The sequence below is a fragment of the Cariama cristata genome, unplaced genomic scaffold, assembly GCF_000690535.1.
Source record: "Cariama cristata isolate BGI_N322 unplaced genomic scaffold, ASM69053v1 scaffold33680, whole genome shotgun sequence".
Lineage (NCBI taxonomy): Eukaryota > Metazoa > Chordata > Aves > Cariamiformes > Cariamidae > Cariama > Cariama cristata.
Window position 1 is genome coordinate 12701 of NW_009594714.1, and position 27880 is coordinate 40580.

At 36.3% G+C, this 27880-nt stretch overlaps 1 protein-coding gene across 1 annotated transcript; it reads left to right on the plus strand.

The window, feature by feature from the left end:
- Positions 1 to 265: 265 nt before the first annotated feature.
- On the plus strand, positions 266 to 27470 carry LMTK2 (lemur tyrosine kinase 2). The gene is made up of 14 exons (XM_009698978.1): positions 266 to 365; positions 2356 to 2480; positions 3365 to 3509; positions 5312 to 5385; positions 5947 to 6065; positions 7467 to 7554; positions 14525 to 14658; positions 17905 to 17989; positions 18606 to 18727; positions 20159 to 20308; positions 20572 to 23467; positions 25066 to 25201; positions 25598 to 25846; positions 26978 to 27470. Exons 1-14 carry the CDS (start codon positions 266 to 268, stop codon positions 27004 to 27006), a joined length of 4452 nt encoding a protein of 1483 aa, XP_009697280.1. The 3' UTR covers positions 27007 to 27470.
- The last annotated feature ends 410 nt before the right edge of the window (positions 27471 to 27880 follow it).

Below are 27880 nucleotides of genomic sequence, written 5' to 3' on the forward strand. Positions count from 1 at the left end.
TATACACTTGACAGCTGAGCTGCTTTATACCTCCCTCTTAAGGATCTGTCCTGAAGTTAGTCTTTGAATAGCAGTCTTTTAAGACATGCTAGTAATGCTTTCTGTGAATAATAAAACATACTCTTGATGTCCAAGTTGATTGTGTAGTGATTTACTTCTGCTTGGCTAACTTTCCCAAATGCATCCGGTACCCTGGATAAAACATTCTAGGGAGTTCAGAAGTCTTGATCTTCTACTAGGAGGAATATATGTTGTAATTGTGGTGATGTGTTCCTGGGTGTTTATCAGTCAGGGAAAATCTACATCTGTTCAGAGGATAGTCTGCGGGGAGTTGATTTCTCGTTTTAGTGAAGTTGGTGGTGAAGGTGAGGAGGTTGTTTGGAAATTGGGTGGGATGATTTTGGAAAAATATCTTTAAAATAGTAATTTGAATTAGTAATACCTAGTAACATAAATATGTTTGCCTTTTTTTGCAGTAAAGCTACCTTTTATTGTTTCGTTTCAGTTAAAAGTTCAAAGGAATCTCTTAAATTTTATCTAAAGCTGTGTTACCTCTGTGTGTGTTTGTTACAGTAATTTAGCTAATGACTTCACAAAATGCTCGTGTTTGTGGCTTAGGTAATTTTTCAGTCTACTTAGTGAGGTTACTGAACAGCGGAAGGAAGTAAACATAAATCAGCTGTTGCATTCCCCTTTATTCTTTATGATGCTTACCAATGGAAAAATATATGGGTGTTATATAGAAGACTTGTTTTAAATTGACATAAATTGTTCTACTGAGAGCCCTCTTCAGAGATTGATTTTTTTTTTTTTTTTTTTTTTCCTCTTGAGAATTTTTACTCAAAAGGTGGTGAGTAACCTCACATAGTTGTTGATCTGTGTTTGGATAATACATAGTATCTACAAATGGGAGTATTCATGTTCTCTAATGAGGTTAGAACGCCAGAGCTGTTGTGGAAACTAGGAACAGTATCACTGGTTTGAAAACCTTCCTTTTTTTGTTAACTTTTATTGTTGTATAGATAATATTCCTAATTGTACAGAAAACATGTAATCTTCTGAAAGTATGCTAACACTCCTTAGAGCAGTATTTTGATTATGTCAATTTTCTCTTTACATGTAATTAAATACTCTGTAAGTGTTCTGTGGAACATGATGAAAAGCTGTAGCTTTTTCTGGAAATCTCTTAATTACTTTTTGTAGATTTTTTTGAAGGTTTAAGAGGTAGGTGGACAAGTTTGTATACGTCTCAACTAGTGATCAACTGCTGATTTTCTTTATTTTTGAGGTTTCACTTATACTGTATTCTGTTGCCAGATGTTCCCATTGATAGTCAAGACGTTTCCATAAAATCCAGTCAGTCCAAGTCACCTCACATTGTTAAGCTTTAACACTGATGTAATATCTAAATATATTTTAATCAGATGTAGTCCAACTACTCTTCCAGTCCCTGTGGCAGTACCCATTTAAAAAGAAACAAAAACAACAACAAAACCAAACCCTCAAGATGTGTGCTGTGGTCTCCTAGGGAACTACGCATCTTTGTTCTCTACTTAAAATGAAAACAGGGATGAAAATAGGTTTAATTCCCCTGGCAAAGACTTAAGATTCTTATAAAATGCTATTTGAGGCTTTTGATCCTGTGTGAGTAATAATAACCTGACTTAATCATAGAAAATGTGTTGTAGCATGTTTATATATAAAATTTTGGAAAATTATTTGGAAGTGTGTTTGCAAAATGGTTAGGGATCATGTCCAAAATTCTTGAAATGGAGACAAATCACCTAGTGAATCACAAGAAATAGGAATTGGGGTGATTAGATCCATTGCAGTTGTGAAAGCAACATGTATATTTGGCAGACTGTCATGAATGTATTTGTTGAAAGAGGCAGTACTGCCTTATATTACTATAGTTTAAATTTGTACACAGTTTAGGTGAGGATTTCTTCTAGCTGCCTTTTCCTCTTAGGACAGGTGTTTTGGCTCATGGGAAATGTCTTCAAAAAGACCAGATTTCTATTGTCTGTGTTTAGATATCTGTATAAAATTGTTGACTTAATTTGGGACTTGATTTGGGACTATCAACTGTTCATCACGTACGTTGGTAAATCATGTTGGCTGTGGCCTGTTAGGTTGAATCAAGTAAGTCAGAACAGTGCAGGCAGGCGGTAAAGCATAGATATGCTTTGCTAGTATGTCCTTTCTGTTCAGTTTCCTCTTATTTTTGATCGTATCCACAAAGTTAGATGTTCAAACTCCATCTTTTAAATAAATGCAAATGGATAATATGTTTTGAAGGAACTTCTTAAAATGCTAAACATATTTATATAATACTGTATACATGTTTCTTTCTAGGGGAACGAGCTACAGCTGCAGTTTCCTCATCTTCTGAGATTCTGTCTATATGCACTTTAGTGGTTCTGGTAATACTGCTTGCAAACTGCGTCTCCTGCTGTAAAGACCCTGAGATAGATTTCAAGGTAAGCATCTGAAGTTACAAATGTATGTACAAGTGCTACCTTGGCTGTATTCTGATATCCAGAATACTTGATTATTTGTGCTAATTGCAGTTTTTGATGCTTCACTGTCACTGTACATTCTCACTTCTGAAATAGTCAGCAACTGTATTTCTACATGCTGTGAAGTCTTGCTGCAGCCATTTATTTTAAGTCCTTGGTCCATGCTGCAGTAAGGATCTTTAATGTCTTTTCAAAACCATTACTAGCTATCAGGATCAGTAGTAAAAGTATTCCCTTGAGACAGTTGTGCTATAAAGAACCTTTCGTTGTTTTTCTGTGTATTCTTTTCTTTTTCTTAGTCTGCTGACGGGGTTTAAGACACTCCTGTCGAGTAAGAATACTGAAGATACATTCCCACTGTAGCAAAACTCTTAAGGAGGAAATTATCATTGGAGAATGGTTACTTTTGGAACGTCGATTATTGGTGTTCCTAAAATTGAGTTTTGCTCTCATTTCTAAATAGAGAATATTTGACCTCAGCAGTTCATGGTAATTCATTCAAAGCCAGAGAGAGCATTTAAAGTAAAGGGAAAAAAAAACCCCCACAAACCAAAACCAACACAAAACCAAACCAAACAGAAAACGAAACCAACCAACCAACAAAACCCAAACAGAGAAAACACCAGAACAACCCCCCCCTCCATTTTGTTAAAAGCAATACTTGATACTTTAATCTCTTTAAGTCAGTAATGAATTGAAAATAAGGAATAGAAGACTAAAAATCTGTCACTGTGTTTGGAAAAAAGCTAAGCCTCCATAACATCGATCATTCAAACTGAAGGAAATGTATTAGTGCTGATTTTAAGACAAAGATCAGCTTGTTTACTAAGATTCTTTTTTTACAGGAATTTGAAGATAATTTTGATGATGAAATAGATTTTACACCTCCAGCAGAAGATACTCCATCTGTTCAGTCTCCAGCGGAAGTGTTTACTCTTTCAGTTCCCAATATTGCTTTACCAACTCCTTCCCAGTTTCCATCTCGTACAGGTAAAATGCTAGTTTCTAATGAAAAAAATGAAAGTAGGCAATTTCAGTGTCAAAAATGGAGTGTAGCTGATTATGTTTGACTTTACTATAACAAATTAATTTGTTATAATACTTACATAAACTAAGTAAATATATTTTGTAGGATATAGGATAAAATGTGAAATATTACTTCAAAAATATTAACTTATGGCAGAGTGCCATGTAAGGTGGCTTAAGAGAATGAAAGTAGCTTAAGTAAACCTCTCTAGAGTACTTTCATTATGCCTCTACGTGCATAACGAGTTTGAAGTACTCTAGGATGTTAGTGACTTCTGCTCTTTAGTGGTTTTCTTCAGGACTAAGTTGTCGTTGGATTTTAGCCTTTAGCCTTAAATGGAAGCAGGAGTGAATCTCTTACTTGACAGCAGTGCTGCTGTTTCAGCTGCATCACTTTCTTAATGTCACTGTAGACTTTTTGTGCTGTAAATGTGATACTGGTAAGACAGCATTAGATTTCTTTTCCCTGTGTGAAAGGTGGTTTGGAATGTATTTAAAATACAATTTTTGTAAAAGGAAGCTTAAGCGTCTTAAATATTACAAGCATAGTTTAGCATGGAGTAGTTGTTCTCATATTATACTGCTTCACATATAATTTTTACATATATTGCTTGTGTTGTTTAATCATTAAATGTTCAGGAAAGCTTCTAGTAAAGTTTCTATACCTAGAAATTTCAAGAAACTGTCAGTGTGCCTTTAATACAACAGAAATGTTACTCAGTGTTTTAATGAGTTAGGGGAAATTATCTCTGAAAAAATTTATTTTATGTCAGCTCTTCTATGTTGTCATAATTGTTTTGTTGAAACTATACTTTCTGTCACTAGTAGTTATTTTACCAGAAGTAAGGCAGTCTACTTGAGTAAGGTACACTGGTAAAAATATAGTTGTACTGATACAGCCTTCTCTGAGCTTAGGAGCACATTGACAGTAAATTATACAGCTGTGGCTGTTCCATTAAAATAATACTGGTGTAAATATGGGTTATGGAAATAAAAAGTGGGCTAGAAGTCTGTCAGACAAGTACTAATGATGGAAAGTTTTTGTGCATATCTATTTGTTAGTGTTCCTAACTAATTAGGCAGCAGAGGGATAAACACTGCTGAATCTCTTCTGTATTATGGAGTCTGCCATTGTTACAGTCCAGCCTCTGCTGAGATCTGGGTCTTGTTTTCTATCCTTTTGCTCTCTGGGCTCTTTACGTGAAGTATTTTTAGTCAGAAAATGTCCTCCTTCCAGATGGTAGCTATAAGTAGGACAGTTGGGCTGAAGAATAAAGCAGTCAAACCCTTTCTTTCAAAATGGTAACTCTCTCTCTAACTGTAAATGTTAACATGTACAAGCAATGAGTATTGTCTTGGATTTTCTACTTTTATTTACATAGGGAACTTTTGTAAGTAGGCTATTTGCTCCACCCAACTAGAGTATGATACACTTTTATATTGGAATTGGAACCCAGCCTTTTTGCTTTCTTACTGAATGTGTTAAGAACCTAAAAGTCTACATTTTGTAAGGAGAATCATTTTGTTTTTCTAGGGGGTTTATTCTAGTATGGTTTAGAAGCTAGAGTTGAGAAAAGTTTCACTTGAATGCTATTGTACGTTACCTTCATACTTTATGTATGTCTAGCTGGGTTTTGTTGCTTGGTCTGAATGTATGCATGTAACTGGGAATAAATATTGTAGGAGCTTGCTTTATTGCCTCAACAGTTGATAACTTTGGCTGGGTGGTTTGATATGTGTTACATTTGTTTCTTTGTGTGTGACAGATGGATCAAAGTTTCAAGTTGCACGTCAGAGTTTAAACTATATCCAGGAAATTGGAAATGGTTGGTTTGGAAAGGTGAGAAGTTATCTTCTAATATTGTACTGCAGTTTGAGTCTTATTCCTAACTGACTAGGCTACAGTATTTCCTTTAACATGTTACTCAAAAAAAACCCCAAAAAAGTAATGACAAAAGAAAAACTAAAGTTGAAATGAGATGTTTCCTTGCATGCACTTGGTAGCTGTAATCACAGCACTAATCAGCACTTCTTTACTTTACATGTAGTTTTTTACTGGAGTTACTTACTAGGTAGACTTTTCACTTCTGTAGATTTGGATTAATACATTCCTGTTATTACCAATTCTTTCTAGGAAAAAATCTTAAGTAAATAAGTTGTCTTCATTAGAAAGCATGTTTTCTGAAAGTTGCTATGTAGATCAGTGGTCAAGATTTATTAAGTATGTGTGTTTAATTATCAAAGCTCTGCTTGCGTTGTGTTGACCAAAAAAGCCAGAAAAACTTTCTTACAACATGTTTTTAGCTCTTGTTTTTCTTTGCTGGGAAACTCTGAATTTTTTTCCCCTCTGATTAAAGACACAGTGGTTATGGATTTTGGTTTTTTTTTTGTTTTTTTTCAGGTTCTACTTGGAGAGATCTACACAGGCAGTAGTGTAGCAAGGGTAATAGTGAAGGAGTTGAAGGCAAGTGCAGGTCCCAAGGAGCAAGAACAGTTTTTGAGAAATGGAGAACCCTATTAGTAAGTAATGTTTCACAACTTGGTTAACTTATACCCTTTGTACTACTGCATATGAATTATGGTCATTTCTTCTGTTCAGTGTTATTGTCTCTACTTGCCCTCCTTTATAACCAAAATGCTTGTCTTTGAAAAGTGAAATACAGTCAATCCAAAGTGAGCAAAAGTTGAGTTTGCTTAGAACCAAAACCAAGCTATTTGCTTAAATGTATTTGGTAGTTATTGTTCATGAGGAAATCTCACTTGGTTTATCAGCTTTTCTTCTACAGCTGTTTGGAACAAACTCCTGGTGTTGCAAGCTAACCTTAGACCTAATTACTTGTCTCTGGGAACTGAGGTTTAACTCCTGTGCTTGGCTTTCCTGTTAGAAGCAGGGGAACTGGCAACATTTTGTCTGTTGAAAGACACATGTTCATTTCTTTAAAGCTCCCTTTTTCAAAAAAGTAAGTGCAACACTGATAAAAAAAAAATTTGTTTCAATAGCTTGCAAGGAGGCTTGTGCACAAAAAACCCACCCCAGTATCACACTGACTTCAGTCCAGTAGTACTCTACAATTGAGAAATCATTGATCTGAGTGGAAACGCCAATAAAATAGGATTGTTTGTTCTCCTCTTCTGTTATGCTTGGAGGATACTCGCTTCTAGGGGTTGAGTCTTTGTATACTAGAAAGGAATTTGCTATAATTAAAGGGAGTGTAATTTCTCTTCCTGTGTTTTGGGAATAGAGAGAATTCTCTGAAGAGCTAACTGCTGCAGGTTAATGGCCTTTGTAGATAACTGGAAGAGAGGGGCATATTGTAGTTCAGTAGACATACTTCATAGTGTGGTTTACCTTGCCTGAATATGCTACAGGTGAGTGGCCATAGAGAGCTTTCTATTCTTAATGCTTTCTAATGTCCTAGCTATATTTGCATTCAGGCTCAAACTGTTGGCAGTTGTCAGAAGAAGAAATATCATGCCTTCTGCTGCATTGGCCCAAGTGGTTTTTTTAAGCAATTTAGAAAAAGTAAGTGATCTGGCTGGGAGCTAATCTGGCGAAAAAAAAGGTTTAGCTCTTAGCCAGATTGGTTCCTTGGTGTAGTTCACAAACCAGTTGCATGCATTTATTTTTGGTATAAGGGATGGTGGGAGGATGGGTGTGACTTCCTCGTGGCAGCACTGGCTTTTGTGGTTTTGAGATCATCTGAGTTTCAGCTGCTGTCAATGATATACTGCAGCAATACAAAGGAGATATGAAGGTGCAAATGGAATCTGTGGCTTTGGATACTTGCACCTTCTGTTTGTGCCACCCCTCTGCCAATGTTATGTGTTGAAACTTCTGGTAGGCATTTCAGTGTGTTGGCTTATACTGCAAATAATGTATACTGTGATCTTTTTGGCTTAAACTGTATTTTTTCACTCCAGCATTCTTCAGCATCCAAATGTTCTCCAGTGCGTTGGACAATGTGTGGAAGCCATTCCTTATCTCCTAGTTTTTGAGTTTTGTGACTTGGTAAGTGCGCTTATACAAGTGGCTGCAGTTGTTTTTCCATTGGTGTACATTGTATGTAGTGTATTTACTACCTGTCACTCATGAAATTACTCTTTTTCTTTCTGGGAAGTTTTCTGAATAACCAGAATTTCAGAAGAGAGGCTTTTTTGGTTTAGAGACAGACCACAAGTGTAATTTTTTTGTTTATATTCTTTTCAGTTCATCATGTAAATTCTAGGGGCTTGTGGAGTGTTCTGGAGAGGAAAATAGCTGTTCTTTCTTTGATAACGGAATTACTAGTCTGTCTGCCTACGTCATGTAACAGGGAGCTTGGAGGGGAAAGGAGGTCATAGAAGGAAGGTTTTTATTGCAGTCCAGTATCACATGCGCATGCTGACATCACATTCTAGATTCAGTTTGCTGACTGTGCAACCTTAATATGCTTTTATTACCATTTCTATGAAAATGTTAATTGAGGAAAGAATTTTTTCCGTTCGCCTCCCCTCCTCCAGAGTGCCCAAGTTTTACCCATGCTGTGCAGCTTTGGGTTAAAATGCAATGGTGGGCTCTCTTGCAGAATCAGTAATGTGTATTCTAATAGCTAGAATTTTCAGTATCATCCTATTCTCTTCCTAATCATTTTTGTTACTGTATTCTTTTACCTACTTTCTTATCCTTCTTTTCTTTACCTTCTTGCCCCAAGCAGCTGCCTTATGCTTCCTGAACACCAACTGAAATGCTAAGAGCACAGTAAAGGGTGTTCTCACTGCTTTCTGCTCTACTGGTATTGCCACAAAGGCCACTGAAGATGGGAAGGATAGTGGCACAAAAACCTTGCTCAGCCACTTCATTACTGGGCATGTATTGGAATTTACGTGAATGATATGAGAAAGGGGTGGTATGCATGTATAGAAACTTTGAACTGTCCCCAGTATACACAGAGTCTTCAGAGACTAAAATTTGGATATGACGATGGATCCATGGTCTGGAAAGACTTGAATTGCTTTAGTGTAGCATAACACATTATTAAAAAAACAAACCCAGAACTCCAGGTGGCTATCTCAATGTTGGCTCAATGGCTGCTTTTAAAGTTTATGATCTAGATATAATTTAAAGCAGAGTTCCTTGGAAAAAGTCAAGGCAGAAATGAAAGCAGAAGTGCATCTATGTTGCTAAGAAATAAGTCTTTCAGAAGTAAGTTTATATTTATAAAATTTGGCAAGATTCTTTTTTACCAGCTTCACTGCTACAGAATTTTCCTTCAAACTCAGGTGCACAAATATGGGTCTAGTTGCATCAGTTGCCTCAAGCAATTTAAATAAGAGTTAACGTGAACTTTTGAGTTTTCTTGAGAAACGTGAGTTAATCTGACCTTAAATAACTATATTTTTCATTACTGCTCTTTTGCTCAAATTTATTAGCTGTGGTAAATTAATGAGGCAGAAGTGCTGATAAAATCTTTCTTTTCTAAATGGAGAAAATGCCTGAACTTTCAAAGTGACTGATCAAAGTGAAATGTTCTGGTTTTGGTAAGAATTAAAAAGTAGGTGCCTACAGTTAACCAGATAATGTGTTTTATCATTTTTTCAATATGTAGAAATAGAATACTTCTTACTGATTGTTAAACGTGCTACTCAAATTGGAGGTTCTTTAAAAGGACCTTTGAAAGAGAATTGCATTTTATAGAGTCTAACAGATATACATCCAAATCAGATTTAATTGATGCCATGTTTTTAACTAGTTATGCTATTTAATCCAACTTTGAATTTGAAGTTGGAGTCACTTTTAAAGATTGCCCTACTTTAAGTATACAGGGAAAAGAAATAATATCCTTGTTTGATGCCTGATGATTAATGCCAGAAATTTTCATGATCCTACAGAGTAATCTGGAAAGGATTTTAGTTAAGGGGATAAAATAGATTTTTTTTTCACTTTAACTGGGGGCAGTAAGCTTGACAGCCAAAGTGGTAGTTTTATAAATTTGAATGTAGTTAGGTAATTTCTTCGGAATGGGAAATAAATGTCTGTGCTGATTTCTATTCTAAGTGAACTCAAACTTGTTTTTAGAAAATTATATATTCTAGTGAGTTAAACATGACTTTCATACTGGAAATCTGGCTCTCTTAAAGAGTTCTCCCTTGGTAGAGCCAAGTATCTACTAGACATAGTATCTTATTCACTGTGCACACAAATATACAGGGGCTAGGCAGACAAAACAGTGTTCACTTGAATAGTTTTATGCAGAGTTTGAGAGGAGTGCAGTAAGTGAGCTCAGTATTGCTGTACGTCGCTTATTCTTCTTGTAGTCCCAGGGCCCAGTGTGGGAGGTGGCAATATTGGAGTGAGGGGAGAGGAGAGAGATGAAGAAGGGAGAAATGTGAAGGAAGCCAGACAGCACCATTTGGAATAGAAGATATGGCTAGATAGCTTTTTTTTCAGTAGACAGGTTTTTAGTGGAGTGTCAGTAGGCTGATATTCTAGAAGCTGCTTTTTATCACTGTGGCTGGGATGGTAGTTCCTTGGATTTTGCAGGCTTTTAGTAAGTGATTTCAGAAGCAGGTAGCTTCTTTTGTACTTTTTTTTTTTTCTTCCCTGAAATCAGGGGTTATGGAGGTGCTTCCAAAACATGCAAGAGTCTGATTCTTCCGCAGAAAGACCATAGGGGCAGATGCAGTTGAAGTGGTTGCCTAAAGGTTCTACTGTCTGTGGTGACTGTATATTGCTCAAATGGGAAGGATGAGAAAGGTATTCCTGTTTTGCTATGAGTAGTATAATGCTATGCTAAAGCTCTTTACATTGTGTTACTGATGGTGTATATGTATATACAACAAAAAATAAACTTGTTCTAATCCCTTGTACTTATGTGCTCAAGAATTTGATGGTTAAGAAAAAAGATGGCAATTATGTCAACTGTATTGGATAGGAAATTTAAATGTCTTCACATGACAAGTTCTTTTGAGGCTCTTTTGGCAATGTAGATTTCATATTGCAAGTTTGGCATATTAAGTAATGAAAAATACGGCTATTCTACTGACCAACAGAGTCTATAGGGTGGGTACAGTGGTTGTTTTCTTTGCAATCCTTCAAATTCATAGTCTATTACAGTATGTCCCCTTTTGCAACTTCTCTTACTAGGATTCATAGCCTTTTTAGAGCCACTTGATCTTGTCTTGGCTGCTCAGGCAGCCCTGTTGGATTATCAGTTCCCAGGCTCCTTGGCACTGAAAGGTCTCGATCAGAGGCAATGGAAACCATAGTGCAGAGGTACCAGAGCTAACTGTCATGGTAGCAACGCTGAATATCATGCAGGCTAGCTTTCTTGTTTCCTTGGCTGTGTAAACTACTTGCATGTTTCTGTTACTCAAAGATTGCTTGGTTGTATATGCAGTAACTATATTTGCTAACATTTAGTCTATTTTGTAATGTAATCCAAGTTGCTCTATGTCCCTTGCTTTGCAGAACTGGACAAAAAGCAAGAGAGGCCAGTTGCACATAAGTGATTTAAGCTTTTAAATCCTAGTTTTCCTTTGCCTGTGTTAAAATTGTTTAAAAAAAGGTAAATATAAAAAGAAACACTCAGTAAGTTCTTACACCCCCCTACCCCCCATATCAGTTTGCGTAGTATGTTGGTGCAGTCTTCTATGAATAGTTAACTGTTCACTGTTAAACATTGTAGAATGATGCCAGGTTAAAAATAGTGGTAGCTGGCTTATTAACTTTAATATATTACTCAGCCGTGTGTGGCCAGCATTTTGTCAGTGCAGCAAATCCTCTAATGAATTGACACAATTTATGAGTAAAGGAAAGTTATTCAAATATGGAAGTAGCATGTATATTGTCAGGCTGATTTGCCTATCAAATTCTTACAGAAATTCTTCAAGTTTTACAATTCCCTGAGCAGATGAGATCAGCAGGATGCAGTATTTGCCTAGATGCCCTGTAGCTAGCTTTAGGGATGTTGCTGTTAGAGGAAGGTGCCTGCCTGCAGTGGTTGGCTCGTTCTTTTGTTTGGACTTTTTCTAATTACTGCCACTTGAAAACGTTATAGAATCAGAATCATTATGGTTGGAAGAGACCTCAAAGATCATCAAGTCCAACCGTATACCTGATGCCACCATGTCCACTAAACCATGTCTTGAAGCACCACATCTAAACGTCTTTTTGAACACCTCCAGGGACAATGACTCCACCACCTTCCTGGGGAGCCCGTTCCAGTGCTTAACAACTCTAACAGTGAAGAAGTTCTTTCTGATGTCGAGCCTGAACCTCCCCTGGCGCAACTTGAGACCGTTTCCTCTTGTCCTATCGCTAATTACCGGGGAGAAGAGACCAACCCCCACCTCACTACAACCTCCTTTCAGGTAGTTGTAGAGGGCGATCAGGTCTCCCCTCAGCCTCCTTTTCTCCAGGCTAAACAACCCCAGCTCCCTCAGCCGCTCCTCGTAAGGCTTTTTCTCCAAATCACAAAAGATGGTCCTCTACTGAACATGTCCTAGTTTGTTGTCTGTCTTGTTTTGGGGCAGCCAATACTGGACACAAGATCTAAATGTGGTCTAGCATGTGCTGAGTAGAAGGGGATAATACCTTCCCTTGGTGCACTGGCCATGGTCCTGTTTATGCAGCCCCGGAAGTTGCTTGCTGTCTTTACTGCCAGGGCACACAGGTGGTTGACGATCAGCTTGCTGTCTACCAAGATCCCCAGGTCCCTTCCTGCAGAACTGTTGCCCAGCTGGTCAGTCCTCAGTTTGTATTGTTGCAAGGGTTTTTTCCTTCCCAGGTGCAAGACTTTGCATTTGTCCTTCTGGAGTTTCATAAGGTTCCTGTTGGACCTTTCTTCCAGCCTGGTCAGGTCCCTCTGGATGGCAGTCTAGCACCTGAGTGTATTCATTGGTTTCCCCCCTGGTTTGGTATAAGCAATGTCCTTTTAAAGCAATACCAAAAAAACCCTGTTTTATGTTTTTAACCTTGATTGTAGCCTTAATTAGAATAGAATTGGAAAATAGAACCAGTTTGTTTCAAGGTGCAGGATTTAATAAAATTTGTATTTCTTACAAAAATGTGTGCCTACATGAATTGTATTTAGTAAATAAGGGGTGCCACATAGCACTGCTGTTACTAATGCTTTTAAAAATTAAGAAGTAATTCCTTGGTGCATTTCAGGCGTCCTAGGAACTTAATCCACCTGAGACAAATCCTAAGTAACTGGTTGCTGTTTTAATGAATGACGACAATTTTGGAGAATTTGATTTTCTTCAGGCGCTTGCTGCCACCTAGAGACAGTTAAGCTCGGTGTTTTGTACTTGTATTTGTTAGGCTGAGCAGTTGGGAACCTGTGTGTGTTATGGACACTGTTTATTTCATAGTTCTTTGGAACTCTTTCCTAGTAAATCTGCTCTGGCAAGGTAGAAAGGGGTGTGTGTTTATATATATATATAATGTTTATACAGATAGACATGAGCTAGTGTGATATTAAAGCTGTAATTGTAAGTCAGAAAAATCTTTTGGGAAACATTTAAAAAAATATAATTCTGTAGGATGCAATATGTGAATGTTACCTAATAAGCTGAAACAGGATAAAGAGAATGAAATGAAGGCTTCTGCAACATTAAACAGTATTAGAAGTCATGCATGCTTTCTCACAAGGTGGTATAGCTACTTGCAATGTAAGCAGTACGTATAAAGCACATGAAGATAGAGTAGCGGTTTGTGTTTACTGTAGAATCTATTCATGTTTTAAAAAATTAAAATGAGGTTGTTTTACATAGGAGTAGTGTCTGCTTTTAAGTAGACTGTCCCATTGCTTCTTATTTCATTGAATACATCGCAAGTTTGTGACTGTCCAGGCAGTCACCTCAGCTATCACTCCACTGTTAGATTTTAATCTACCACACAGACATCTACTGCTTGAGCTATTAGAATTTTAAATTGTCATCCTCAATTAACCGTATTAAGGAGGAATGAGGTGCTTCAGTTACAGCTCCATAATGTACATGAGCATCAGAGAAACAGGAAGTTCAATGATCCTCAGTCTTTTCTGAACATCAGAGTGGTTCTTAGCCAGCATGAAGACTGCCTTCTTGTCTGGTCAGTCTCAAGACTTCCCTTCAGTCTCCTTCCTGGCCCAAGATTTTAAGCAGACAATGGACATGGACAATTAGAGCCCAGAATGTTATGCTGGTGAAACAAGCTGTGATGTAATATGTTGTGCAGTCTTCATAAAGAAATACCCTCTGAAATAATTTGCTAAACTTACAGAAAGCCTATATTTTAAATAACAAAAGTATAGGAGTGTTAAGTAAAAGTCTGACTGTGAAAGTAGGAACAATAATGGCATGAGAAACTCGTTCTCTTCCCTTGCTTGGATTTGCTTACTATAGTCTTCCTTTTCCTGAATGTTGGACAACTTTCAGTTATTTTCCCTCTATTTCCAAGCTGTTCTTCTTTAGTAATTTATGGAGTGCTTCTATGGGCTCATTAATTATGTGTCTGTTGCTCAGCTTTGCCTAGGTTCAGTAAAACTGCTACCATCATCTGAATTCTTTGACTGGAGTGGGGTATATTACCATGCTTTTTATATTGAAAGCTCTGGTGAGCTGGCAATGTCTGAAACCCTTTTCTTTGGTCTCTCCCTTCCATCCCCTTGGAAATTCCAGACAGTCGGCTTTGCTGATTTGGAGCACTTAAACTCATCTCGTTTTAAAACAGAAGCTCATCAAACTGTGTTTTTTAATGGAAAGTATTATTGTATGACAGGTTTTATGTGGCAATCTGATCTAGGATGTTAATTACTAAATGATTTAATTAAAAGGATACTACCATATGCCTTAAGGATTCTTACAGAAGTCATCTATGGAGACTGGAAACTTGAGGAGATTTTTTTATTAAGCACAGATGTGGTTACAAAGTAATGTGGTTAGTTTGTTCTTCATGAAACATTTTTCAGATTCAACCAACATAGAAGGCTGATAAGTATTTTCAACTTCTTTTGCAGGGTGATCTAAAAACTTATATCTGCAATGAGCAGGAACGCATTAAAGGAGATTCGCAAATAATGCTGCTACAGAGAATGGCATGCGAGATTGCTGCTGGACTTGCTGTAATGCATAAACATAATTTTGTGCATAGGTATGCTTTCCAGATAAATTGCTTTTAGTTATGATGCACTCTAAAATTCATGTAGATATTTTCATTAAAATCCATGTGTATTGAAGATTGTGTTTTAACAAACTTCCATCTAACTTACATATCCTAAGCCATGAAGGTGTGATGCCTGTGAAGATGCTAATTCAACTGCAGTGGTGTGGTGTTATAGCTCCCACCTGGCTGAAAGCTGATCACCTACTTTTTAGATTTGCAGCCCATAGAACGCGACCTCCTGCTAAGCCAATCCAGGAGATGTAGTTGTTTGATTAATTCTTGGCCAAGTTAAACTTGTTTTGCTTATTGTAGGGGAAGGGATGTTAGAATTTTGTTAGAATGCATCTTACCTGCTGTGTATTTTTAATAGATTACAGCAATTCAGAATTTCTGTAATCTGTTCGCTTTGTTGGTAAAAATGGAGGAAAAAAAAAAGAACCAAAAAAACCCACTGCCTTTCTAATGCAGTAAGGGAGGAGCTGACTTTAGATGAAACAGGACAGAAAAAGCTGACTGAAGTAGGTATTCTCTCACTGAATTATTGTTCATGTAACCTTTTAATCTTCAGTAATGGAGGTAGTCAGATTTAGAAGAAATCATAATGGGAGAACAATTTTGGTTTTAATCAAGCAGGAAAAATGCTAGATTTCTTTATTTTTAATTAAGGATAATGCAGATAATACTGAAAGAAAGGCAGTAGTTTTAAAATGCTGGGAAAAAATGTATTCATGAAACTAATTGCTCAGAAATGTGCCAGAATTATTTTTTGACTATAAATGAAAAGGTGTTAAGGAACTGGAAGACATCAACCTTACACTTGTAATGACTAAAATATTAAAGAGTACTTCCTCCCCAAACATGGCTTACCTGATGAAACAGTGGATATCACAAGATAGTTTATTTTGGTTTTATGTTGGATCAGTCTGTTCTTTGCTGTAAAAACAGCACTTGTATCATCCCTTGCAACAAGTTAGGAACTTGTGCTAGAGCTTATCAATGCACATCTTGCTGCTTAGAGAAAGCAGAGACCTTCTGTTCAGGGAGAAGCTGAACTATCAAAGTGAAATCTTAAAAGGTGCAGGTGTAAAACAACAGCAAAACCCTGAGAAAACCCCAAAGTCTGGACTCAGCTGGTGACTGATGGGCAGAGCTATTCTTTTAACCTGTTTAACAATTTCAGATGGCTTGAAGGTAGTACCAATTGTACCTGTCAAACTGAGTGATCACTGTTTCTTGTATTGCAGCACCACGACTCTGTAGGTATTAAATGTAATGGTACATTTTCAGTGAAATACAGTTGATAAATAGTTACTCTGTGGATCTGCGAGATTCTCATTGTAAATGTTTACTTCTAGCAACACTATCCTGATGCTGTCAGAGTAAGTGGTAAAGCTCCAGCATCAGTGATTTTGTTGTTAGTGGTAAATTCAAGCAGCCAAAATTTTATTTTCTCTTCCAGGATATTTATTTAAACAGTATAAAACAAGTTGGAAAGCTTTGGGGCATACTTGGGGGTTACCAATGTGTTTCTGACCTGTATAGTTCAATGACTCTGGAAAGGAAAACATTTTCTTCTTTCTTTAAAGTAGGGAAACTGTGTGGCTTTCAGACCATGTGTACTTCAGAGACTTTTTTTTTAAGCTGTTCAGAAGCAATGGTAGAGTTCTTCCAGTGCACTTAATTGCCTGGTACCCTTCTGTGAAACTGAGAAGCGAAATATTTGAGCAGTTAGTCTGCCAAGCTCTTTGTGACGGCTACAGTTCTGTACTAAGCATGCAGCTTCATTAAACTTGCATAAATTTCTGAGTTTGCATGATGAGTTTTCTAAAACAGCTTCTTGGTATTATTACAGCAGCACTGCTGGCTACAGGTACTTCTGGTCTGGTTTATGGTGGAAACTGGAAACAACTTCTGTGTGTATTCAAGAGCTTTTTGATTTGTTTATTAAAGGACTTACGAAATGCATTGCTTTTTCTGATGGTCTTTTTCAAAGACTATCTGTAGTTCTAATTCATGTGTAATGTATGGTTTTAAAGTAACTTAACTGTAGGTATAATATATTACTGGTTGCTTAGTGTCATATTGTAAATTGTTAAGTGTTTAAACCTGATCTGAATTGTTGACAGATTTTGCAAGATTGAAATGCAAGACATGCAATGATAGGTGTTAGGTAAAGAGGGACCTACATCAGTGTAGCGTGTGAACAGCCCAAGTAATCTAGATCTAGATCATAGGTTTATTAGTAGAATGAAATAATGGCATATCAATTCTGGATGTAGTTGGAATCCTTAAGAGTATATTTTACCACTCCTCTAGAGAAGTGACTACATTTTGAACTTTTTTTGTAAAGGAAGCATAATAGTCTAGGTTTTTTTTTGTATAAAATCTTTAAATGTGATTGCCTCGTCACTATGTTTAGTTTTCTTTGGATTCCAGAACGCAGATTCTGCTTAATTGAGTGGCGCTCAGTTGATTCTGTTTTGAAAATGTGGGAGGGCCTAAGGGCAATCATATCCTTGTGGCCACCAAACAAATCTTATCTTTCCTTACAGTAGACTTACAGGACCCTATGGGTATATGTGTTTTCTGAAAGTGATGAGTGTTTATGTAGAACAACTATGGTGTCTGCAGTATTCCAGTGAGATATGGGATCAATTGTTGGCTTGTATGAGTTCTGAAGCTTAAAGAAAATGTAAGCAACAAGAGAATTATCTTAACATTTAGTTTGGGTTGAAATTACACTTTTGAAATTAATCTCCTAAGTTACTGTGCCTGGGTTTACATTATGAGTTGCTCTTTTGGAGTGCATGGACTGGTTTAATTTTGTTCAAAGAGAATCAAAATGGTATCTCCAGGAACATACCTTTCTTGCACCTAGATTGCTTCAGCCTTCAGTAGGATTTAGGTCTATGGGATCAGATGACAGCTCATGCGAATAAAATTGTTAAAGTGTATATAGTGTGGATGTTGAATCCTTAGCACTATTTTTTCATAGTACGAATCTGCTGTGATTATGGCCTGCTACTTGCTACTGTAACCTATAACTGTGTGTAGCTCCTTGATTTTTTTTTTTTAATTTTTATTTTATTTGTTTTAGAATTTTGTTGGCTTTTTATTTGATACTTTAAGCTGTGGCTTGACTGTTCTAAGACGTGTCACTTCTGTTTAACACACTTGTCTTAATTTGCATTGAAGACTTCTTGGTTTGGTCTCATTATTTGTTTGCTTTTTCAGTGACTTGGCTTTACGGAATTGCTTTCTTACATCCGATTTAAATGTCAAAGTAGGAGATTATGGCATAGGATTCAGTAGGTATAAGGTAAGTTAATCTAGTCATGTACCACTTTTTTTAAAGGATTTGAGGCCTAAGGTTATAACAAGCATATGTTAAAGTTATAAACTGATACTAGATTGTCCTGTATTTGAATAATGGACTTTCAAAGTATAACTGGCAAATAACTGTAGCAAGCTCATGTAACAGAATAGATGATCTTTCTAGAGATGAGTGGAGGAAGCTTCTGGTTAAACCTATCTTTTTTTTTTTAGGTCCTATTTACAGAAGTCCTAAAATACGCACAAATTCATTTTAATGTTTTAAGAAAGGAAAAATTCAATCAAATTTTGTAGTGAAAATGTTCAATATGTTTAAATATATCAAGAAAATGAAAAATTCAAGGCATTAATTAAAAATGTTTTCTGAGTACCAAACCTTAAACAAGAAATTGGCATTCATTTTTTCTACTACGCAGTAAACTGAATGCCTTTCCTCTATAGCACTATTCTCTGCTACTTGGGGAAAATGGGGTTAATTTTTTTAATTCTAATTTTTTGCACAGAGATCACATAAAACCATGTTAAGGAAAGGACTGTCAGCTTCTGGAAGTTGATCCAATGTTTGTTCAGTCTTTTTCTGTTTTTTTTTATCAATAATTTAGGAAGATTATATTGAGACAGATGAGAAGAAACTTGTTCCTCTCCGATGGACTGCACCTGAGTTAGTAACAAGTTTTCGAGACAGACTGTTATCAGCAGAGCAAAATAAATACAGTAACATATGGTATGTAGTAGGCTTTAAAATAATTTCAATGAGAGATTTGTGAACATATTTTCAAATGTTACACAAAGGAGTAAATAATATTTAGTTAAATGGAATATTGGCCTGATGCACTGCTTTTTTATTTCATCAGATGGTACAGTAGGTTAATGTCTACAAACCTGAAACTATATCTTGCTTTGGAAAGGTGCTTAGAAATCTGTTGAGAAAACAGTCAGATTAAGAAAAAATGTTTAGCAGAAGAATAGGTGTTTATACTAATGATAGTCATTACTGTGTATTTGCCAAATGCCTTCAAATGTTTCTAAAGGAAGGAAATGGTAAATGATTTTTCTAGTAATATAATAGCTGTGGATGACACAAAAAGTTGATCCCACTAGAACCTGATACAGTTCCATTGGTAGAACAGCAGCATCTTAATTTCTTGCTGCAGCATTTGAGGGCTGCAATTAACTGTTTGTCTCTGCTACCGAAGAGCTTATAGACAATGGCTGGTGAAAATCTTCAAGATGAACTTTTTGAAATGACCAAGTTCCACTTCAATTCTCAAGTCCTAAGAAATTTTGATAATGGAAACTGGGGCTTAGGCTAACATTTCTGAAAACATTGTAGTTAAATTCCTGCTTTTATATTCTAAGGATGTTAAACAGCAAACTAGGTTTTATTTGCTAATTTAAAGGTAGGGTTGCAGAAAGCAACTAGGATAGACATTATCTAAATACTGATTTCCTTTCATTCTTCAAGGAGACTTCCTCAGATCATACTGTTCATCTGAACTACAAGCAGCCAGGGTCTTAAGGTTTCCAACTTGAATTTTAGTGCCTCTTATACAGAGCTAGTTTGAACAGGTTTGGACTAGATGACTTCCAGAGACGTCTTCCAATCTGAAGTATTCTGCTGTAATACATGCAGAGTCAGTTACGCGAGGAAAGATTGCCCAACCATCAGCATCAACTCTAAGCACTGGAAATGTGATTAGTGTTGTGTACAGTATGTATACAGCAAAGAGGTGGCTTCTGACCACTGCAGCTTAAAAATAAGTAATTTTATGAAAACTGAAACAAAGATCAGTTTTCTGATGCAAGCTTTTCCTACTGTTGGACTAACCATAAGGTTTTTTTCATCTTGCTTCTCTGAATAGGCGTTTTCTTTTTTTTTTTTTAGTATGTGAGGGTTTCTTCCATAGTTGAATCATTTGAGGCCTTTTATATTTTGTTGCCTTCATTGTCATTGCCTTCAAGCAATTTTTTTCTTGAGGCTTCTAGCATTCTGTCAAATACAATGAGTTAACAGGTTCTGAAGTTGTTATAGAGCCAATGGGAGAGTGGTATTTGTTTCTTCTTGCCAGTTATGCTTTGCATAATCCTTACTTTCTTAGAAAAGCAACTTTAAAATAGTTCTTAGAATGAACAGTCATTTGCTGCTCTTTTTCAGGTCCCTGGGTGTAACGTTATGGGAGCTGTTTGAAAATGCTGCTCAGCCATACTCGGACTTTTCTGACAGGGAAGTCCTAACCCATGTCATAAAGGAGAAGCAGGTTAAACTCTTCAAGCCACGTCTGGAGCAGCCATACTCGGATAGATGGTAAACTTTACATGTTTTTATTTGTTCTGAAAGCTGCTGAAGAAGTTTCTTATGTTACTCAGTTCTCTTAAATATATTGACATTGCTAGACAAAACAATGCTCCTGGCAAAGAGACCCTTGGAAAAGGGAGTATAAGGAGTTGCTATAGATGAAAATTCCTGCCAGTGATACTAATTGTTACTCCTTAGTTCGTTAGATATTTGAATTTTATAAATTCCTTTTCAGTGTGAAACCTATTGAAACATGTTTCTTATTTGTATAGGTATGAAGTTCTGCAGTTCTGTTGGCTACCCCCAGAAAAGAGACCAACAGCAGAAGAAGTTCATAGACTTTTAACTTACCTTCGCATGCAAAGCCAAAGGGACTCGGAGATTGATTTTGAACAGCAGTGGAATGCTCTTAAACCAAACACCTCAAACAGAGAAACGAATAATTCTGCATTTCCGATCTTAGATCACTTCACAGGAGACAGACTTGGCCATGAGATGGAGGAAGTTCTTACTGTAACTGAAACAAGCCAAGGTCTCAGCTTTGAATACATCTGGGAGGCAGCTAAACATGATCATTTTGATGAATGTGGTCATGTGAATCCTGATGAAGCAATGACCTACACAAGTATTTTCTTTCCAGTGGAGGTTTTTGAGAGGTCACTTTCAGAGCAAGGGTCGGGAGCACAGGATGGAAGTGCTCAAGAAGCATCACTTGCTGTCCCTGGGGTGTTACCTGTGTTTGACGCACACAAGCTTTCTGTTGGAAATGACTACTATATCCAATTAGAGGAAAAAGGAAGTGGCTGCGGCATGAATTTTGATAACCAATCAGTTGTACTAACTACAGAAGTTGATCATCAAGAAACTGTACAAGAAAAGAGTTCTCATTTCACGGTTCTCAGGGATCTTGATGTTGAAGAATCTAGCACTGATGGGGACTTCTTCCACTACACTACAGATCCTAAAGAGGAATTTTTGCCTGCTACTGGTAGTCCAGAAAGTCCTTTCCAGAATATATTTAATGACATTGACTTATCAGAAGAATTGACAAACAGAAAAATACTTGGTTTTGCTGAAACAAATCATATTGCTAAAGACTTCAAACCAGCTGTTTTAAACTCAAACACAGATACTAGAAAGGCAGTAGGCCTTTCTGAGAAGGAGCATTCTAGTTATGTTTCTGAAAATGAAACAGTGTCCTTATGTGAAAATATCTCTAACCAATCTGACTTGGTAACTTTAGAAGAACTTTCTGATAACTTCTTATTTCTTCAAGAGAAAAACTTATTAACAGGGTTATTGTCTAACAAAACCAGCAGTGATTTTGGGCAAAAACCAGAAGATGTTCTAAAAAGTATATTAGAAACCTCAAATAGAAACTCTGTAGAGCCTGAGCCTGTGCTGGCTGAAAATGCACAGGTCTTTTCTTTAATACATGAAAGTCTTAAAACAGTGAAAGATGAAAATTTTAACCCAGTGACAATGAATAAAGATCCAAATTCTCAGTCTCAAACTACTGTAGAGATACAGGCATCCTCTAGTCCATCTGCAGCACATAAGTCATGTGATAAACGTGCAAATCTTCCTTATTTGAAGGATGAGGGAAAACTTTTAAATGTGGAAGTCCACAAAGTCATGTCCTGTAACATTGATATTCTCTGTCAAGAAGAGCTATCCAATAATGCCAAAAATAATAATGTTGGAAACAATCCATATTATGGTGTTGCTGCTGAAACAGATGAGTGTGACACACAAATAAAACAGGGAATGCCTTTCAAGTCTGTTGAAATAGATCAGGAAGATATGAAAAGAAATTTGCAAGATAAGGCGCCCATATTGAAAAAAGATGAATGTTTATTGGAGGAAAGACAAGAAACATCAAATAATATTGATAATTGTAAGGATGTTCCAGAAGAGGTGACCTTAATTTCTGTTGCTACTTCAGATTGTACAAGTCAGGATAGTCTTTTGGAAGACAGCCCATCTCCTATACAAACTGTAGAACAAACCTTAGAGACACCCGATTCTTTGGATTCTTTAGATGTAAATGAAGTTTTAGAATCTTTACAGGCTCAAAGTCCTCAGAAACTTTTGCCACCTGATAAACCTGCTGACAGTGGCTATGAAACAGAGAACCTGGAATCTCCAGAATGGACTTCCCATATCACTGTTGAGGATGCTTGTAGTGTAGATACTGCACTCTGTGTTGTTAGTGAGAGCAATGTCAGTGCTTTACCTTCTAATCCAGTCATAATTGTTTCAGAAGCAGCAGCTTGTTTAGATGCAGTGAACAGCAATTTTGAAATAACCCCAAAGGTTCTTCTGGGTGCAAATCAAAACTCATATAGAGACTCGGCTTATTTCTCTGATAATGATTCTGAGCCAGATAAAAAAACAGAAGAGACACTAAATCTATCGACAGAGACTATGTGTGTTGTTTCTTCAAATAGAGGAGAGAATAATACTGAAGAGGATTACAGTTTTGAAGTGAGACAGCAAAAGTGTGATGTAAGGAATTACCAGGATACCAATAATCAAAATGCAAAACTAGAACTAAATCACAACTTAGAGATCCAAGAGATGGATGTAAGAATGCAGGGGTGTCCTGATGAGTGGGCTGAGGCAACTCTGAATTCTGTAGAAATATCGATGGAAAGTAACCTAAGGGATGAAATAAAACTCTCTGAGACTTCCCATAAAACTGTCTCTTGTGTTGGCACTAATACTTCAGAACTTCTTTCACACAGAGACTTACAATCTGTACATAACATACACGGTCCTTTTGATCTGAGTAACAGCGAGAAGTCCTTCTACCACATTGAAGGACAAAAACTGAAAGAGCCAGATATCGAAGGAAAATACCTTGGCAAACTTGATGTTTCTGGAATGCTTGATTTAGAAGATGGTGATGATGCGGATGAGGAAGATGAAAACAGTGATTCTGAGGATGACATGAGGACTTTTCATATGCATAGTCTGAGTTCTGACAGTGAAGATGAAACTGTTCATCAAGTACCTGAGATACTTACTGACAAAGATGATGGAAAACATCTGAGAAGCTTGTTGAAACTTCCAAAACCTCTTAATGAAAGGCAACATGAGCATTGGAAAAATGATAAAAAGGCTGTAACGTTCTTTGACGATGTGACGGTCTATTTGTTTGATCAGGTATCCTTTTTTTTGTCTTAAATACTAAGTAAAGTTTTCATTGGTTTGGATAATTTTTAAACAAGATGTGGTAGAATAGCTTAATGATATTTGTGGACACATTGTTACAAGATCACCTTTCTTGTTTTGGCAGGGTTAGATCTTGATTGTGATTTGGGTTATTCTTTTCTTTTCACATGAAGAAAAAAGAAACTCTTTTTTTTTGTGGCTAGGTGTAGTTTAGTGCTGCTGTTATACCAGCAGCACACATTTGAAGTGAAGGAGGGTTTTGCTTTGGGCAGGGTTGGTTGCCAAATCCTGAATCTCCATTGCTTTTGGACTTGTGACTGCATGCGCTGAATGAAACCTGTTTTTTTGTGATGTCTTTCTGATGTTTATAAGTGGTATTTAATTTGAATATGGGAGACAGCATCATTATGGACTAGACTTGATTAATTTATTTTACCAGAGTGGTGTTGTAACTTTATAAAAGCAGTTTATCTCTTTAATGAGTTTGAGGACTTTGAGCTTAAGTTCAAATGCCTTTATAAAAGGAAGGAAGAAAGAAAAAAAAAAACCCAAACCCTAACCAACCAAAAAAACCCCAAAACAAAACAAAAAACAAACAAACAAAAAAAACCCAAACCAAACTGCAACCTAACTCTGAATCTTGTGTTAGTTAGCATTAAGGTAAATTTACCTTAAACCATAATCAAAGATGAGAACAGTATTTAGATGGTACTGCTACTTTTTATTAATTCAATGTGATTCAAGTTCAGTGAAATACTGATCTGCTTATAAAATTCAAGGTTACCTTTGTTTCCCTATCTGCTTTATCAATTTTTAACTTCTGTAACTTGATACAGAGGGGACTGTATTTTAACATTGTGGCAAGTAAACTAGTACAGTGAGTTTAAAAGAACAGTCACATTATCAAGCTTTGGAAATGTTGCTTATGGTGACGCACATAAATATTAGAGTTAATTGTGTTTTGGAATAGAAAACATAAGTGATGTATTAGTGTTTAGGCAGTCTGTAGAATAGTAATCCTTTTGTCAGAGCGGAAGGAAAAAAACTAGCTGTGTTTAAACTGCTCTTAGTTGTTGAACTCTTTACATACTATTACAGTAACTGATAAAATGTTGGCTGCTTCAAATACCGGTCATCCAAAGTCTGTCTCTTTGTCCTGAAGCATGATTAAGGGGTAAAAGAAAAATTTTAAGAAATGTTGGGAGATGGGATTAAGGCTTTACTAAAGAGGAAAAAAAACCTACCTGTGTCAGGCTGATAAGGGAACTGTTTTCAATTGGAAGATGTTCTAGCTTTGTGCGTAGAAATAGGAAACCTTTTTGTATTGTAAATAATATTTAAATAGTCCTTTCCTGTGTGCATTTTAGTGTAGATTTGATACAACTTTCTTTAGAAATAAAGTACGTGCATATGCTTAATCTGTAACTCAAAGTTTTGTTGTGCAGTAATAACTTAAGAATTTACAGACCTTTTAATTCCACAGTAGATTTGATGGCAGAGGTGGAGTGTGTATTTTTTGAATGCTTGCATCTATAGGCATGGATACATTGTGTGTGCAAGAGTTAAACAAGTTATTTTGTTTGCCTTAGGAAATGCCAACTAAGGAGCTGGGAAACCATGCCGCAGACTTAAATGGGAAAGGCTCTCGCAGCACTCCTGTTCCGTCTTCGAGTTTTAGTTACTTAAACAGATTTGCAAATTCAGAAAGCTCAACAGATGAAGAAGGTACTTGAATATATTTATACACAGCAGGGGCTGAGACTGTGTTGTACATAGTCTTTAATGAAATGTCATTTACATCATATGTAATTTGTAAATTCACTGTATCATATTGGCATTTGCATCCTAAGCATACACTTCAGCTAGGGTCAGATACTCGTGTTACTGATTATCAAAGCTTGTGTGTAATACTGGTTGTTTATATATTGATGTGTCTAGGGTATCTTGAGAGGCAACCAAACTATGGGCGACAAATCTTTGTGACCCCAAGGGCTAGAACAGAAAAGCTACACGTTTTGTTTTGGGTTAATAATGGTCTTGCAGGGGCTTGCTTTTAAAACTGTATATGACCACATTACTGTAAGTTGCCTCTTTTTCCTCCCCCAACCCCCCCCCCGCCAGGTGGAGGTTTTGAATGGGATGATGACTTTTCTTCTCCAGAGCCATCCTTTATATCGAAGGCAGCTAATAGTCTTATTAGTTCTAAACCACCTCTTCAGTCATCGAAGTACTTCTCTCCACCTCCACCTTCCCGGACTCTCGATCAGAACTGGTCACATTCATCCTCTTACTCCAGATTCTCTATCTCTCCTGCAAACATGGCAAGCTTTTCTCTTACGCATCTTACAGATTCAGATATAGAGCAAGGAGGTAAGTGATTTAGTTATAATAATTTTTTTAAAACTACAAATTAAAAACTTTATAAAGGTATAAGTCAGAGATATGATAAATCTTGTTCTATTTTAAATACTTAATTTAGAAATGCATTTTTAATACTATAAAAGTTATGCCTGGTCTTGTATTTCAGTTAAGACATAGCTTTCCATTTATATTGAGATTATTTGCATCCAACTTGCTACAAACTTGTGGTTGAATATTCTACATAACATTTACAGGACAAGCTCACAATTTTTCTGTTCAAAAATCTAGTGCTATGTTTATATAAGTGAAATCTATGCAGTCCTTAAGCACTTCTGTGTAGCTGCCACACTATGGTGGTTGAATAATTCTCATATTGCACTGTCGTGAGTTACAATTTTATTTTCATTGCACAAGGTGAGGATGTTAGGAACATAATGTTTCTGCCATTGTTGTCTTAGCTTATTTTACAGTTCAGCTTCTTTTCATACTGCTCTTTAGAAGATGCATTCTTGACATTCTCTCAAGAATTGCAGCATGTTTTCTAGAGCTGTGAGCAGGATAGTTTCTGTTAGGAGAGCCATTCTGTTCATGATAATATTGAGTACTAGCAATACTTATTAACAGAAGCTTTCTTGTCTGTAACAAAAAGCTTTTTTTTTTTTAAGCTTTGATATATTTTTTTTGAGGGTTAAGAGAGGCAAAAATAAGCAGACTTGAATTGGTTCAGCATATTATTAATCTTCATAAAATGTTGCATTATTAAAAGTAAATTTTACTGATTGCTGAGTCTTGCTAATGGTCTATAAATATGTAATCATTGTTATATGGAGTTGTACTGTTCTTGTATTGTGCTTATTGATTAGATACTGTTTGCTGCTTAGTAACTTACAGATATGAGAGATTACTTTGGAGATCCTGCATTGCTTTATGTGTCCTAAGAAGTGACATTGAACTGTGCGATTTAGGCAGATGTCTAGGTATAAACAAATGTTTACAGTAGTTGAAAGCTGTAGGGAGAGATTAACCAAAACTTGGAAGTGTGAAACAGCAGAATGCCAAATTCTAGGAAGAGTCTTAGAAAGAAGTGAGGGTTGTGCAGAAGAATCTCACTGTAACTTATGACCTTTCCTCTACTAATAGGAAGCAGTGAAGATGGAGAAGATGATTAAATGAATTAAACTTCCTTGTACATAAAACACACAAACTTTGTGTCTGAAACTTTATCTAAACTCTGGATCCTCCTGGAGTAACACATGTGATCAAGAAGTACTAAGAAATGAAAGTAAACACTGAAAGCAATGTTAAATCAGGACATTAATTTGAATGTGTATTTAACTTTGTAATGTATTTTTAAATCGGTGCAATTCTGCTTTTCATTAAAAGATGATTCTGCCACTGTTTTCAAGTACTTGAAGTATTTTTCACATAACTTAAGAAACAAGTAAAGCAATTACACTACAGTCTGGTTTATGTATGAGATTGTATAATATTCTTTTTATATTTTTCCATGTAGTTCATTATCTATTTGAACATACACCTGTTGTAGAATTGTGTATAACTGTCCTGTGCAACAGGTGGCTGTGTTGCTGAAACTGTATGATTGATAGTTGATCAGTAGTGAGCCATATTTATTCAAAAAGATAACACTACATATTACTTTGCTTATTAAAATTGCACTATGGATTATTCTACCTTTATTTCCTGATGATGTACAGAATCAAAATCTTAAATCTTTCAAGGAAAATAAGACAAGTTGAATTGGCCCAGTTATCCAGTTGAACTTGTCCTTTTTGTAGCCTTTGCTATGCACGGTACTTGTAAAACGTACATAACTTCTGAGTGTTATGTTAGACTTGCTGAAATCTTATATTCAGTACCATTTCTAAATGACAACGATTATTGATTGTTAGTGTTCATGTTTTATAGGAAACTGGAAAAGAATATATGATATACTCTGGAGTTTTTAGATGAGAGAGATAATGTCTCTTAATTCCTGAATATGATCCTACTGACTGCTTAAACTGTAATAGCATCTGACTATAT